The sequence below is a fragment of the Gobio gobio genome (genome assembly GCF_949357685.1).
Source record: "Gobio gobio genome assembly, chromosome: 17".
Classification (NCBI taxonomy): Eukaryota; Metazoa; Chordata; class Actinopteri; order Cypriniformes; family Gobionidae; genus Gobio; species Gobio gobio.
In genome coordinates, this window is record NC_137110.1 from 29,109,183 (window position 1) to 29,127,369 (window position 18,187).

The window sequence follows — 18,187 nt, forward strand, 5'->3', positions numbered from 1 at the left end:
GCGTTCGCTTGTGGAAAGAAGTACGATAAATCCAGTTTAAAATGGAGACAGTGCACTCTAGCTGTGACCCGTTTTCTGGTTAAAGATATGATGCCTCTTAGTCTTGTGGACCAGGCAGAATTCCGGTCCATGCTTCAAACTTTTGACCGGCAGTATGAAGTACCCAGTCGGAATTATTTCTCAAGAACAGCTATTCCAGAGCTGTATAATACAGAGAAAACTGAGCTTATGACTAACATCAGTAGCGCGGATTACGTCGCTCTTACGACGGATATGTGGTCGAGCAGCAATACGATGACACCTTACATGTCAATTACTGCTCATTACATAGACAAAAACTGGGTACTACAATCAAACTGCCTCGGAACGATTTATGTGCCTGAGAGCCACACAGCAGATTATTTGGCAGATAGCTCTTGGAGAGTGTAGGGCGTTTTCACACCTGAAAGTCCGCACCAAGGTCCGAACCGAAGTTCATGTTTTGATACATTTTATACATTCGGTTAGTTTTGGTTTGGTTTCACATTGCAATTATTCGAGCGAAGAACTTAACATGACACACTTGCGTCCACTCGTCTTCATCTATGTGGGACATTGATTGGTTTGTAAACGGATGCGTCTTTGACAAGAGTGAATGAACGGACGCATATCGTTGCCACTATTGAACACTGCGCATTGCTGGACTATTTTCGTTACGTTTAAAAGTGGACATTTCAAGCTTTATATAAACATATTTCTCATGTTTGTGAGACAAGTAGCTGCTGAGTTTGGGTTTATTTGAGACACGCTCAAGTTCATGCGCAAAGCATGTGATCGCTCCCGCAATTATTGTCTGCTATAGACTATTTGCTTCTTATTTATTAAATCCAGGCAATTATCTGATTAAACGTTGATTAAAATTAAGATACAATTTATACAAAACGAAATTCACATTAAAGAAGGGCTTTCTAAGCAAAATCATGCAAAATTTTGTGTCTAGAAACCTGCATTAGATTGTTGCGTTAATGTTTTATAAATGCATAGGTTCAATTAAATAACGTGGTGTTTAGATTATATTTTATTTCTGAGAACTAGCCTAATGTATTTTTAAAAAATGAAAACATATTTGTGTTAATTTTGAATGATAATTTAGATTTTTGATGATTTTAATGATTTTTTTAAAAATGCATGGCAACTGCTAAGACAATTAAATAACGTTGTGTTTGGATTATATTTTATTATTAAGGTGTCTAATTAAAAAAAAATCAATTGTTTTAATTTTGAATGATGATTTAGTTTTTTGAAGATTTTACTGATGATTTTAAAAAATGCATTTATGATTTTCATATGCAACTGTTAAGACATGCTGGGTAAACCACATTTACGGTGTTTTACAGATCACCTGCATAAAGTTATTTTAAGGTGATGTTTGTTTACCCATATTTTGATTTTTTTTTAAAACGTTTTGAATATGTTACTGATAAAAGCAATTTGTCTAAATGATTGAATATCGTTCGCATTGTGTCCTGAATATTTTTTTTTTTTCAAAGGTTTCGCTCTCTCGTTTTATTTTTAGCGTTAGTATTTTAAATGTTCCAGGTTAAATGTTCCAGGTTTACATGTTTGATTAATATTTGTATTATTAATAGGCTATTCTATTTATAATTTAATAGCCAATAATATTTTTAGAGCTGTTTAAAACATTTAGTCAAGCCAACCTATGTCTCGTTAATTTGTAACGTGCTTCTCTTTGCGCACAACCACAACCAACATCTTATCCATATACTTCAATGTTTTGCCTTAACACATATAGGCTACTGTAGCTATGCATCAAAAACACTAAAAAGGTAAGTGTATGGTAACTACTAAGCTATTTATAATGTATTTGGCAACGCAATGTCCTGTGAGTTTATCAGTCGTCATTTTTATGATACTGTGAATTATCGTCTGATAACACTGACTGTTATCGACATCGAGATATTTGCGAGACATCGTCGATATGCCATAATATCGTCATATCGCCCAGCCCTACGTACCACCTACCTAAGCATTGTTGCAGACCATGTACACCCTTTCATGGAATAGGTATTCCCTGGTAGCTGTGGCCTCTTTCAGCAGGATAATGCGCCCTGCCACAAAGCAAAAATGGTTCAGGAATGGTTTGAGGAGCACAACAACAAGTTTGAGGTGTTGACTTGATCAATCCAATCGAAGATCTATAGGATGTGCTGAACAAGCACATCTTGGTGCCAGATACAACAGCACACCTTCAGGGGTCTAGTGTAGTCCATGCCTCGATGGGTCAGGGCTGCTTTGGCAGCAAAAGGGTGACCAACATAATATTCATAAAATTCATAATGTTATGCCTGATCGGTGTATATATATTTACATTTATATATACATTTTTGTGCTCTCTCCCTCTCAATATAATTAATAAGTGTACATCAACATAATTTCTAATAATTTCAATTTATTTAGGTGTCAAACTATTTAAGGTGAAAAATTACTGGTATAATTCCGATTGCCTTTGAGAAAACAGAGTCTGATGTTTGTTAGAAACAGCTGAAAGACATGGAGCGAATAAATGACTAAAGATCGCACTCTTGTTTGTCTTGTAAAAAGAAAGAAATCTGAATTGAATAATGATGACATGATGTTGACATGTCAGCAGGATGCTGATGGCAGAAAGCAGGTTTAGGATTGTAGGTTTAAGACCATTTATATGTATTCTGCTTATGTGACCACTCGCAAATATGTGCACAAGAGACAGAAATGTATAAACAGTATAAGTATGTGGGTGCAACCAAGTCTATTACAAATTCCAGAAAAAGTGACACCTGATTGTGAGCGTCACAGGCATCAGCGTTGTGTGTGTGTGTGACTGGCAGCAGTGGGCTCTGTCCTCGTGATTGTGTGGATGAGTCAGGCAGCTCATGCTGGGCAGAAGCCTCAAGCAAATGTCATCGCCTCTAACGTGCAACTGACTAAGACACTGCTGCTCCGAGATGCCATCTATCACTGCACATACACTTCTCTTAATGACAGCCCCACAGCCAGATTGTACTCTATCCATTCAGCAAACTTACTTTGCTTCATTTGTTTCCAATCATGAGTAATGTACCTGGTCTCCAGGAGCTGTATGTTTTATGAAGCACAATTTATAGAGTAACTTCTCGCTAGCTGAAGGTATAATTTAGTATCAGTGTGAATCTAGGTAGGCTGTAACTTTCTTGCTTTGACGTGGTTCTTTGATACATGTACTACTCAAAACAGCACACATTCTGGGTTTCACCTCCACAATGTTGACCTCTGAGACATTTGTTTAAGTCCCAACCATGCACACATCTCTCAGAGGGAGACAGCTTGATAATTGCTTAGCAGCTAGCTGACTTCAGTGCCCATAGCACATTACATTAAATGTAAAATGAAAATAATCATACTTTTTATACTTAACCATCTCGAGTCGGCGGTTGAGCCGGCACGATCGGCTCTCTTTTTTTCTTATCAGTGCCAAAGAGACTCAAATAACTCTTTTTTTTTTTTATCATTCAGGCAAGTGTTATACATCATTATAATCTGTTAAAGGGGCACTTCAGCGCTGGGAAGATTAATCTGTATTTAAACTGTCATTTATGTAGTAGAAATGTGAAATTATTTTCTAATTTGGTGCCTTCTAGACTGAGAAAAGACAGAAAATGTATTTTTGTCTCATGTGGATGAAAGATAACTCCCAGAATGCACTTGCTTCGCTGCCCTATGAGGCCACTCCCTACACTGCCCCCAACGTCGTTTTGATTGTCATAATAATACAATAATTTCGTTCAGTTAGAGAATAAATTAAAAACTGAACGTGTATTTTCAATAAAGTGTGAGTGAGCCGAACGAAAGTCACAGGACAAACGCAGCAGGAGTCAGATTTTTATTCAGCGCGAGAGCGATGTAAGATCTGAGCAGAGCTGAGATAAGCACGACAGTCATTCTCAGCGCATGCCCAGTCTGGCGCGTTTTCTGATCGCATATGGAAAGCTAAACTTTCATAGGAATTCATTGAAAAGTTGAAACACTCACTATGCTCTGCACCGCTCCGGTTATGAATGCCCGAGGCCGAGCCGAGCGCATTTACATTCTGAGAGTGAGATCTCTCCCCTGTGGGCGGGTTGAAAACATGTGGAAGAGCTCCCTCTACTGGCTGTAGTTTTTAGCCTCTGGCCAAAAAATCCTCCGATGACGCAAAATGACGATATTTGCGTCATCGGAGGATTTTTTCCAGAAATAAAATGCATAATTCTCTCGTCTCAGGGGGATATGAGGGGGGAAAGTACCATAATTCAAATATACTACAGGGGTTCTACTGATACAAAACTTAATGCTAAATCACTGAAGTGACCCTTTAAGTTTCAATTTTGTTTTTGTGTACAGTCACAATAAAAACAAAATGTTTTGCTTTTTGCAAGATAAAGAAAACAAACATGATGCGCGATCTGCAGCCTCTCTGTCAAAGACGTTCATTCAGATAGTCTTCAGAAAAGGAACTCTAGCTTAGTGAACACTTGTCTCACAAACATAAGACATATGTCTAAAGAAACGGTGAAAAGTCAGGTCTTTCACGAACCACTTCATTAGCCGCTAATATGACCACGCCCACGGAGCACGCACTCTTTCAGATTCAAATATTGACGATCCACGCGTCAACGCCCACACACCAACTCATACAAACACATCAAGTGAAGCGCTGTAACGTTACTTCAGCTATATCGTTTTAAGACGCGTTTGAGCAGTAATCCTGGATTTATTCTCCTCATGAAAAGCTGTTCATTTCTGAAAGCAACGGTTTCAGGGCTGATTGTAAGGTAGGCTTTAATCTGTTAAATTTATTTTGTTAGCATCTGTGAATATTAAATGCACAAAGTTGCCTGATGTCGTCATACTCAATTCTAGTCAGAATTTGAGTCTGATCCTGCTCCGTTGGGCTGTGATTATGGTGCGTGTTTCAACCGAACCAGGAAAGACCTCAATTGGATAGACCTACAACCAATCAGAACAACGGAGCGACGCATAGAGACAGAGCGTATTTAGGCCACGCCCACACCGTAGGCCCACGCCACACCCATGAGTCAAAAGTCTTGTGGACACATATCTATTGTGTGTTTTGAGGCCTTAATTTTAAAACATATTTTTTTTGTTTTCTCAAAAACCATGCATAAACATTTTTCTCTCAAAAATACAAGCATGTACATACAGGTGCTGGTCATATAATTAGAATATCATCAAAAAGTTGATTTATTTCACTAATTCCATTCAAAAAGTGAAACTTGTACATTATATTCATTCATTACACACAGACGGATATATTTTAAATGTTTATTTCTTTTAATTTTTATGATTATAACAGACAACTAAGGAAAATCCCAAATTCAGTATCTCAGAAAATTAGAATATTACTTAAGACCAATACAAAGAAAATCTTGGCCAACTGAAAAGTATGAACATGAAAAGTATGAGCATGTACAGCACTCAGTACTTAATTGGGGCTTCTTTTGCCTGAATTACTGCAGCAATGCGGCGTGGCCCAGAGTCGATCAGTCTGTGGCATTGCACAGGTGTTATGAGAGCCCAGGTTGCTCTGATAGTGGTCTTCAGCTCTTCTGCATTGTTGGGTCTGGCATACCGCATCTTCCTCTTCACAATACCCCATAGATTTTCTATGGAGTTAAGGTCAGGCGAGTTTGCTGGCCAATTAAGAACAGGGATACCACTGTCCTTAAACCGGGTACTGGTTGCTTTGGCACTGTGTGCAGGTGCCAAGTCCTATTGGAAAATGAAATCTGCATCTCCATAAAGTTGGTCAGCAGTAGGAAGCATGAAGTGCTCAAAAACTTCCTGGTATATGGCTGCGTTGACCTTGGACCTCAGAAAAAACAGTGGACCAACACCGGAGGATGACATGGCACCCCAAACCATCACTGACTGTGGAAACTTTACACTGGACCTTAAGCAACATGGATTGTGTGCCTCTCCACTCTTCCTCCAGACTCTGGGACCCTGATTTCCAAAGAAATGCAAAATTTACTTTCATCAGAGAACATAACTTTGGACCACTTTTTTTCCTTTTTGTCTTTAGCACAGGCGAGACGCTTCTGACGCTGTCTGTTGTTCAAGAGTGGCTTGACACAAGGAATGCGACAGCTGAAACCCATGTCTTGCATACGTCTGTGCGTAGTGGTTCTAGAAGCACTGACTCCAGCTCCAGTCCACTCTTTGTGAATCTCCCCTACATTTTTGAATGGGTTTTGTTTCACAATCCTCTCCAGGGTGCGGTTATCCCTATTGCTTGTACACTTTTTTCTACCACATCTTTTTCTTCCCTTCGCCTCTCTATTAAAGGACAACTCCGGTGAAAAATGAACCTAGGGGTAATTAACACATGGTTACCGAGTAGATCGTTCTCTGGGATGCGTTTTCATGAAAATTAAATTTAAGGAGTTTTATCTCTAAAAAACAGATTAGCTTATAACCCGAGTAAATGGGGCACAGAATAAGTAAAATTAAATCACTAGTTAATACCACTAACAAGGCTCAAAAGAGCCTCACACTAACACGGTAGCATAATGAGGGTCCCTACATGCAAACCGAAGCATTGAGAACTTTGTAAGTGTACAAACAGTTTAATAAGAAGATACTTAACAAAGACAGAACATTACGTGTATACAGACAGGAGACATCTTGGAAATGTGCTAAACTGCGATAATTCCTATTGACCAGCTCACTTAGCACAGCATTCGTGGCTCGACTTCTGCCTTGTTAGTGATCTACTCTGTAACCATGTGTTAATTACCCCTAGGTTCATTTTTCACCGGAGTTGTCCTTTAATGTGCTTGGACACAGAGCTCTGTGAACAGCCAGCCTTTTTTGCAATGACCTTTTGTGTCTTGTCCTTCTTGTGCAAGGTGTCAATTGTCGTCTTTTGGACAACTGTCAAGTCAGCAGTCTTCCCCAAGATTGTGTAGCCTACAGAACTAGACTGAGAGACCATTTAATACTGAATACTGAATTTGGGATTTTCCTTAGTTGTCTGTTATAATCATCAAAATTAAAAGAAATAAACTTTTGAAATATACCAGTCTGTGTGTAATGAATGAATATAATATACAAGTTTCACTTTTTGAATGGAATTAGTGAAATAAATTTGATGATATTCTAATTATAATGACCAGCACCTGTACATGTTGCTCTCATATTATGGTAGCCTAGTTTGTGCTGAATACAGTGTAATTACACTTTTGCTATTAATGTGTTTATAAGCAACTGAAAAATGCACAAATGTCAGAGCATGCCAAGACTTCTAAAGGGCGCCAAAACAGCTCAGACTTCTAGGGGTTAATAAATAACAGTTTGCTGTTGAGATCTCATGTACGCTTGCATGTAATCAAGACTTGCAAAAACAAGATTGCAAAGCCCCAGACTGCATTGCAGAAATGCAAATGTTATTCGAGAGCTATAGCAGAGAGAGATATTTTGTGAATTACTTATATTTCAGTCTGTTCATCACAAAACTATTGCACAGCTTTATAAGACTTGGAATATTGCACACGTCATGCAGACCACTTGTTTGTTTGTATGTCAAGTAAGTACGGTTGAGATGTTTATTTCTATTTTTGCGTTGATCAATGTCTATATATATATATGAAAAAAGGCATCAAAACAGTAACTATTTATTATATTTATATATTTATTCATTATGTTGAATATAGTCAAAATCAGATGCATGTGGGCATCTGTCAACTGAAAGTACTTTGCCTATCATCCCCCTGTTTGTAGCTCAATGATTACAAGAAAATGCTCTAAAGTTGATGATATCCATTCTCTACAATTTCCGTTTGGACACAAAAGTCAGAAAATGGAACGGCACTGCTATACAGAAGTGCTCTGTCAAAAGCACTATACAAATAAATGTGAATTTAATTAAATCTGTCCTCAGATAACTGTGTGGGCCATTAATGTCTCTCCTCCTGTGATGTCACATATCAGTAATCAATCAGAATTCACAGATCTGTATGTGGGACACTTTTGAATGTCAGAAAAGGGGTGTGAACAGGAAGCCCAGCAAGGGGACATAAATTAATTTTTTGAACACACACACACACACACACACACACACACACACACACACACACACACACACACACACACACACACACACACACACACACACACACACACACACACACACACACACACACACACACACACACACACACGATATTATACAGGGAGTGCAGAATTATTAGGCACGTTGATTTTCTGATCATATTTTTTTTCCAGGCACATTTGACCAATTCCAAACCACAGTAATCCTAATAACTACTATTGATTTAGTATTTAATAATGTATAAGTGATATATAATTGTTCATGAAGGCTGGAAATGAAAATCACCTTATATTCAGGTGTGCAGAATTATTAGGCATGTTTTCTTTTACAGATAAATTGAGCCAAAAAAGAGATTTAACTCAGACTGAAAAGTCAAAAAGTATTAAATGCCCATGAGAAGGATGCAATACTAATGCAATACTAGACATTGCAGTTAAGGCTATGACCATTGGACAGTGAAATGCTCGTTGGGTCAGCAGGATCTGACAAAAACAGGTGGTGAAGAAAAGACACCTGTTAACTGCAAAAGAATTAATAATTAAGGTGAAGAATTAAGGGTGAAACCATCAGGAACCCTTTAGTCTCCAGCGCCACCATTTTCCAGAGCTGTAACCTACCTGGAGTCTCCAGAAGTGCAAGGTGTCAGGATCTCAGAGACTTCAGTTAGGTAAAGAATCCTAAAAAATGACCCCCACTAAATAAGAATCACAAGCTGAAGTGTTGTAAAATACATGAAGAAGGTTTTATTATAGGCTTTATGGACAGATAGGTTGAGAGTGACTCTTGAAGGACCAGCACCACATCCTCTAGTACCACTGTTTGAAGAATTCATCTTCCAGAATCTGGCAGTACGTTTTGGGAGTTCATTTTTAGTCCATCTCTGCAAAACGGACTTCAGGATGGACTAAAATGAACTCCCAAAACGTACTGCCAGATTCTGGAAGATGAATTCTCAAAGGTCAAAGGAACCCGTCAAAATAAAAGCTTGGTTTAACGTGAAGAAATTGACAGAATATATTAGGCTATATATTAGCTTACAGTAGATTTAGCTACGTCTCTATGTAATAATAATAAGTCTCTTCTAATAATAATAATAACTATGCCTAGATGGTTGCTTATTTTTCACTTGATCTTTTTTATAAACAATGTTTACTTTTAAACAGCATACAGCCTTTAAATGTACATTTTATTCATCTGCAACATTATGTTGTATAATTACAGTTTTGCACAATAATTGTTCTCAAAACTACATACGTTTCTTTCTTTCTTTAAAAAAAAAATACATTTAACAGTTTGGCTTTCCTTAGGGTCTATGTAACAAAGTCTATGTGAGACAAAATTTCGTTGTACAGCTGTACAATTCTATTCTAACCTGTTCTGAAATGGTTCTATTATAATTTATATATTGTGATATATGTCGTTATCGCAAGAGGCTGCAATGTATATCGCAATATGGATTTTAGGCCATATCACCCATCCCTAATGGCAGGAGAATATAAGGCTGCCTTTATAAACCCCACAGGAAACAGAACACCAGACTGCGAAGAGTGCTGTTATAATGAAATCTAGGGAAATAATTAGCATTAGATCCTATGGAAAGAAAGTGTGGATTAAAAAAAACCCTGGTCCTGTGTGAGAGGAAGTCTATCCTAGTACAACATCATCCATATGCGTCAGACTTGTCATCAAACAAGCACTTGACAAATGGGATTTTTTTTTTCATTTGTACTTAAACATTTTTTTTATTGTCTTCACAGTTTTGGTGGGAAAAGTTGCCGATTTCTGACAGAGATTGTAAGTTTATTTGAATTTACAGACGAAATGGAGAAAGAGGAAGCAGAGGGGTTAGAGCTGTCAGGAAAGTGCTTTTAATCTACAGAATGCCTCTCTTCCTCCATCCAATCCCATCGTGCCTCAGGGGTCCCAGAGCTCATATATAGGAAAAAGTAAATAAATAAAAAAAATACTTAAAGGTTGCAAAGGCCAACTTCAGATCACTGAAAAAGTTCTGTTTAGAACAATTTAGTTCCCTTTCAATACGGTTCACTTGCATTGCGTTGGATCACTAACGCTTATGGAGAAAACTCCTGTTTTCTCAGAATTATGGGGAAAACTCCTGTTTTCTCAGAATCCTGAAGCCTGATTGGCTCACGTCTGTGCTTTTCACAGACAAATGGCATTTTAGCCCGCTAAAAGGGGCGAGGTTGGCTGCCTATATACGCCACGCAGAAATGCTGAATCGTCAGAATTTTTCTCCTTTAGAGAGAAGATCTCACTGTTCCGAAGAAGACTGAAGCCTCTCACTCACCATTGAACGAGCCTCACAGTGGAACAAGACGCTCTGAAAGCAAGCTGATTTAGCGTCTCCTCTGCGGCCATCCGGCGATTAAAATAAAAGAGCAAATTTCTAAGCGAAATTTCTAAATTTCGGCCCAGCATCCGCATGCTTCACTCTCCTCTCAATCCGACGAGTCCCCTGTGTTCTTTACCCGCGAGGATAAATGCCCCTCATCTGGCACCAGTGGCATGGTCTCATGCTGAACCTCACATAACATTGAGTCAGAACTAGACTCAATGTCTCTGACTGTGAAGAGTGGGCGAACTCCGCTAATGACTTTGCCCCTCTGCCAGCAAAACAGAGTGACGAACGGCCTCGCATGGAGTCCTCACTAAAGCTGCCGAGGAGCTCAGCTTGGACTGGTCGGCCCCAGAAGAGCCCACCCGCAGCCAATTCAACAAATGATTTCTGCAGCTGGGATGCTCTCACAAGAGCACGCCTTCAGGAAAATCAGGAGTAATGCAGCCTCATTCAAAGTGGGGTCTTTTCACCCACTCAAGAGGTTTCAGAAGATGCAGAGCCTCATGGCGGCAGCTTTCTCTGTCATTCCGCTGGGCCTGCTCCACATGTGACCACTCCAGCTCTAAAACCTCTCGTCCCACCCCAAAAGTGCACAGGCCGACACTCTCTCAAGGTGACCCACAGATGCGTCAGAGCCTTGGTCCCTTGAAAAATCACCCCGTTTTTACCAGAATGGGGTAACCCTGGGTTCAGTTTCCAGGAGGAAAGTGGTTGTGACAGACGCCTCCAAGACAGGCTGGGGTGCCCTATGCGACAGCAGAATAACCATTGGCTTATGGGTGACCCCCATGTTGAATTGAACCACCTGGAAATTATGGCTGTAATTCTGGCCTTCAAGTAGTTCCAGTCGGAACTCAGGAGTCATCATCAGGAGTCCGCTCGGACAACAGGATACTGGTTGCCTTTATAAACCACCAGGGAGGTCTCCGGTCTCGCCCTCTGCACAGATTAGCGAGCCATCTTCTCCTATGGACACAGAGGAATCTCGGCTCAGTGAGGGCGGTTCACCAACTGGGCAAAACCAGCCCCGGTTCCCAGAACTGGTCCAGCTACTATCAGCAGCTCCGTGGCCCATACAGCTGAGGACAGGCCTTTTCTCCCAGTTAGTAGGGACAATCTGACACCCTCATACAGAGTTGTGGGACCTCGACAGGAGCCACCAGGCCTTTTCCAAGAAGTCATGAGAACGATGAGGGGCCCCTTCCACAAGGCACCTCATCTGTGCCGGTGCTGGCTGGTGCTTAGCTCAGAAAATAGAACCCGCTGAATGCGATGCAGTGTCAGTTTTTCACGTTTCTGCAGGAGATGTTGGACAGTGGGTGCACCCACTGGTCAAAGGCATGGTCTAAATTTACGTGGTCGCCATTACAGCAAATCGCACCCTGGTAGCCGTCCAATCAATCGGGAAACACGACCTAGTCGTTAAGTTCCTCAGGGGGGCTAAGTCCCGTCTTGGGAGCTCTCCACAGTCCTTCGGGCAATCAGAGCAGCTATTTGTCAGCTTCGGAGGCCGAATGGATTGTGGATGCAAAAGCGCTAGCTTAAAAGTCTGTAGACTTGACCTGTCCCCTAAGGGTTAGGGCCCACTTCACTAGAGGTATGGCCTCCTCTTGGCCGTGGTCCAGCAGAAACTCTATCGCAGAAATCTGTGTGGCGGCCGGCTGGTCCTTGCTGTCCACTTTCATCAGATTTTACAACCTGGACATCCCTGCTCTTCAAGCACTGGTGTTACAGTCTAAGTGCTTGTGTACGATGTAGTCAGGCTTCGAACACGGTCTGAGCCTCTCCTTATGCAGCTGATCACGGTGCCCTCAAACGAGCACTGTTAAGCTGTCGGCTCGCAACAAATAGTTTAGTTATAAACTAAATTACTGATGTAATTACTGATCTAAAGCCCACACTGTCACTGTATGATAATTGAAACGAACTGACGACATAACCGTTTTCTCCAGAATGGCTAGACGGCTGAATAAAATTATGCTGCATTATTTTCCTGTTTAACACTGTAAAGCTGCTTTGAAACAATCTGCATTGTTAAAAGCGCTATATAAATAAAGTTGACTTGACTTGACTTTACTTTACTTTACACTGTTATTTATGTCTTAAATGAAAGTAAACAAGTAAACTGAGAAAGAAAATGCAAGTACAGTATAATGGACCCAGAGCCATAGAGAAACCTGGGCAGCGCTTAAAGAGACAGCTGTCTAATTTTCGTGCTGTCTGTCATTCATATTAATCAAACAACAAAAGAGAGAAAATCTCTCACTGCTCTTGACTAATCCACTTTTGTAACTTTAATTAGGGGGTGCACCGAAATTTCGGCCGCTGAAAATGTTCGGCCGAAAATGGCATTATCGGTTTCGGGCCGAAATAAAAAAACCAGCCGAAAATGAGTGTCACCCGCCCCTCCCATGCGTGCGCAAGCGCTTAGGTTTCACTCCCAGTCGACCTGTTATCATGCGTCTGCCTATCAAAGATTAAGCATGTCAGCGGTATGAGAACAAATAGAGACGTATCTAACGTTAGCTGAACTACCCATTGCCAGAAGCGACAATCCCCTTGACTACTGGCGCGCGAACGAAGGCCGCTTTCCATTGCTTGCACGGATTGCACGCAGGTATTTATCTGCCCCGAGCACCAGCACAGACAGTGAGAGACTATTCAGTGCAGCATCTCATGTTCTTAATGAGAACCATTCTGTGATTATGTGTGCAGTTATTCAGATAATTGTGGATCTTTTTTTGCACTGTTAAAAAAAAAAAATTTGATGGAACATAACTTGAAGGATAATATTATTTGGTATTATTATTTATATTTATTGTTAAAAATATTTTAGGTTTTGTTATGTAACTTAATAAAAGTTTGATTATTCTATTGGTTTGTGATTTTTTCCCCCCCATTTCAGATCCATTAAATTAAAGTAATTTATAAATATATAATATGTATGTATGTATGTATGTATGTATGTATGTATGTATGTATGTATGTATGTATGTATGTATGTATGTATGTATGTATGTATGTATATATATATGTATATATATATATATATATATATATATATATATATATATATATATATATATATATATATATATATATATATATATATATATATATATATATATATATATATATATATATATATATATATATATATATATATATATATATATATACATACAAGTATACGTTTTTTAGTATAAGTTAGTATACTTTTTCAAAGAAGCCATTTTCGGTTTCGGCCCAGAATTTTCATTTCGGTGCATCACTAGTAAATATATATTTAATTTACACAATGAAGACTATGCAGTGTTTTTATACATATGATTAATTTATACAATGCATATAGCATTTATTATTAATTTGTTCTCCTGTAGTTTTTTTGTTGTTGTCCTATTGCTTGTAATTACCTTCTCATTCTCATTTAAATCACTAACTGTTTACTTGTACGGAGCCCCTAAAGGGACCTTTGCAAAAAAAAACATATACAGACTTTCGTGTGCGTACGAGAAACTTATCGCATGCGCACAAGAAACGTATTGCGTGGGCATGAGAAACTTATCTGCATTATAATGATCATCTTTTAGGAGTAAAAAAGGTACAAAGATGTCATTTTAAGGGTACTGCCCCAGTGACAAGATGTTGTACCCCTAAAGGTACAGTTTTGACACACTTTTTCTCTGTGTTGAGAAACCAGACTGACCTTTAGTTTATCTTTCTGATGTTAAGCATATATTAGGCACTGGCAGCATCGGTAACCATTTACAACCACTGTATAAAAAATATGAAAGCAAATGGTGACAGAGGACGCTGATGACTGTTCACTGAGCATTCTGCTAAACATTTTTGTTCCACAAGAAGAAATTCTAATTTTTGGAACAAAATGTTGAGTGCATGACAATTTTCATTCTTTAATAAGTTAAAACTGTAATAAAAAAGGGACATTGCCTACAGAAACAATAACGTATTCTCAATAACATTAAACAAAAGGTGCCACCAACCCCTCCATTTATCTGCACCCTGAGCACAGGTTACAATAAGGTCAACATCTCATTCCTTAGATGCAAGTATATTGCTTGATACGAGTCCTTTGGAAGCTAAAAGTGTGGCTCTGTCATAACAGTATTACAAATGTCGTAGACATCACTGTCATATGGCATAGACTATCGAAATGTGCATTCTGTCTTGCACAGCTGTAGGTCCCGTGTCAAATTGTATGCAAACCGGAAATTATAAGGCAGATAAGTTTCTCGTGGGCACGCGAAAGTCTGTATATTTTTATTTTTTTGCAACGGTCCCTTTAGGGGCTCCATAAACTTGTCTTCAGTGAGCTTGAGTTTTATTTATTTAGGCTAGTAGTTTTTTGTGATATTGACATTGGTGACAAGAATGGTGAAATTTATATGGTATCAAAAATGTTGATGTCAATAAATCCTTATTTAAATCTAAATAAAAGTCAACCACTACAGGCTAATTAACAGTTCAAAGCTTGACATATTACTGAAATATCGAAAGTTTATCATAACATTTCTTTAACAGATGTTTACCTTAATAGGGGTGGGCGATATGACCAAAATCTTATATGACAATAAACGGTAATGATAGGCTATTTATCATTATATAGTTATTTCTGCTTTTGGTGTTGGTGTAATTTTCACTATTAACATTATTTTGCCAACAAATGCAGCTTTACTATCATAACCACAGCATAATAAAACGTTTTTTGTGTACTTTTCACACACAAGATATTTTGTGATATTCTGGTTTGAAATTAACACCAACCCGTCAAATGTATGTTTTTGTGTGTGTGTGTGTGTGTGTGTGTGTGTGTGTGTGAGAGAGAGAGTTTGCACCCCTGTGGAATCATAGAATTCATATGAATTCCAACAAGTAGACAAAATCAAACAAATTAGATTAAAACAATAAATTGAGTTGATTCAGTGCAACCGCAGACGCATGATAGAACTGCATGGAATTCATAATATAAAAACAAATGCTGAATTAAATAAAAACGTATAATGAAAACCATAATAATTACAGTACATGGCTTACATAACTTTTGACGTACGATTTTGTGACTTTTTTCAGCAATGCATGATTACTGTATAATAATTATTTAAAAGAAAATTCACGCATGAAGAGCATATTCTAGTGATTATTTTTTATTCAAGCTGAAGTAGAAAAACGCATATTCACTATAGAAATGTCTAAATACATTTTCATGGATTTTCCAGGTTTCTCTGCCATTTACAGAGAACAATAGATTATGGAGCACAGAAAATACAAAAAGAAACAGAAAAACAAGAGACAAAAAAGTCTAGAAGAGGCACACAGCCAAATGAAATAAAACAAAAAATACCTACTTCTCAATCAAGTCCAAGGTCACTCCTGGAACCAACTTTGCACTCTTCTGCATACAGAACCTTAGAAGAAAAAAAGGAAACTCTGTGAGAGAGGACATACACAGACACTCCTTTTTAACGTCTGCCTCATTACACTTACAGTAGGTCTATCTTTAGTTTTGTTAAAACTAAATTTCCCAATGGAAAAAATGAAATGCTATGAAAATAGTTTCAGTTATGAAAATATATTTTTTTCACTTGATTTAGTCTAATTAGTTTTGTATCAAATACAATGTGATTTTCGTTGATCAAGATCTGGCAGCAACAGCAAATTTTTCGTCTTGGGAGAGAGATTCACGGACAGCTCTCCCCGTGCATGAAATCCCCCAAATGCCAGCAAACCAATAAGAACGTGGATTATTAGCTAATTTTGTACCATCCCTGTAGGTCCATTCAGAATCAGATGTAGTATGTAGAGCTTTTATTAACATCAAAGTTGCAGAGAGAACCAAGTTTGAGAGTTAGGGCAAATTCTGCAAACACTGGTCTGAAAAATAAATGATTTTTTTCTTGTGCTTGCAGGTTCATTCCGAGAATCAACCCTGATTACACCAAATGCCAAAGTCACAGATGAGATATCTCATGAGATCAGCCTGAACCCCTCATTGTGTTTTTCATCAGAGAGATTGTCAACTCTGACTGGCAAAACTACTGAAATAAACAAAACACTAGTAACTGACTTTTACTGTATTACATTTTTTTAGGACCTGTCTTGCTTTTTAGTAGGGCTGGGTAAAAAAATATTGATTTCCCGTTTTTTTTATTAACCGAAATCGATTCTTAAATCCCAAGAATCGATTAGTCATCCTGTTTTCAGTTGATGAATGAACGGCACATTGTAGCGCACCTCCCATCCAAATAAATTCTAAAATCTTTGTGTTACTATATGAAACAAAGTCTCAGATTTTCAATTATGTCCATTTTATTACAAAATTCAAAAACATAAATACCGTTTTGGTGCTGTGGCATGAGATCGCTCTGCCAAGAAAAGTGGCAGCGCGGAGCTCACGTAAACTGATCTTCTCTTCTGCCTTAATACCAGTTACAGAGTGAAATAAACATGAATAAGCATCTGAAAGTGTATTAAAAGATAGAGTACATCTTACCGAAATCCGTATCATGTCACATGGAATCGCTCAGTGTTTCAACCGCAGAAAGACGTTAGTAAAATGTTGTAAATAATGTCATGTAACGTCATGTAGCAAATTAGCTCAAAAGGGAAATATGTATAATTATTAATAACAAATTATAATTATTTATAAATATTTGGATTCGTTTTAGAATTGACTGTAGCAGAATTAATATTACCAATATTTAATCAGTTCGTCCAACGAACAGACAGCATAATCAGTTATCAATTCTAGGAAATAAATTATCTTCCTGGCCAAGAAAGAATAACCTTTTCCTACTGTATAAGTAATTCGGTGCTGTACCACAATTGGATTGTTTTATACAGGTTAAAACATTTTAAATTAACTAAATGAAAATAAACTAAAAGTACTAAGTAACAGTACTAACATTTTAAGTAAATTACAATACATAATAATATTACAAATAATATTATTATTTTTAAAATATTTACATAAAACACTGTAAAGAGATTTTCATAAATTTTGTTAGGATGCGTTTCAGTTGGATGCCTGTAATTTACTGTAAAGTTTCTAAAATCATATGTAAGGGTTTAAGACTTTTTTTTAAAGAACTGCACAACTACTAATACCGTTATCGTTAAATTAATGCCATATGTCCATACAGAACAAACCAACTGCAACCTCAAAATCATGCATCTCAAATTATTTTACTTAATAAAACTGCAGCACACAAGGAGGACTTAACTTTTTAAAACCAAAAAGTTTAAAATACTAAAAACTGTTTTATTCAATACATATGTATTGAAATTGGTTTGTGTACTAATATATCAATATATAGGAATTAGAGGTCGACCGATATTGGATTTTGCTGATACTGTAATGGTTATTCTAAAGAAACAACAATAACCAGATAATTGAACACACCCATAAAATCTAAACTATAAAAAAATATCCTGTTTAATTTATGGTAAAAAATTATGATTGCTAGAATTTCACGGTAAACGATACTGGGTAGGGATTCACGATATATCGGCAAACATATCGTATCGGCCGATAAATGGTAATTTTTAATGTTATAGTAATCGATCCGATAAGAAAATTAGGCCGATATATTAAAGCTGATAGAAAATGTATTTTTTCCTAGCTGAATCTTCAGTGTCACATGATCCTTCATAAATCATTCTAATATGATGATTTGCTGCTC

The 18,187-nt window shown here is 37.8% G+C and overlaps 1 protein-coding gene across 2 annotated transcripts in view; it reads right to left on the reverse strand.

The window, feature by feature from the left end:
• Positions 1-18,187, reverse strand: part of rptor (regulatory associated protein of MTOR, complex 1) — a 377,545-nt gene that overhangs the window by 155,682 nt on the left and 203,676 nt on the right. For both annotated transcript variants that reach the window (XM_079841367.1, XM_079841366.1), the window contains exon 8: positions 15,854-15,913. In XM_079841367.1, coding sequence (XP_079697493.1) covers positions 15,854-15,913 — 60 coding nt within the window. The remainder of the gene's footprint in view (positions 1-15,853; positions 15,914-18,187) is intronic.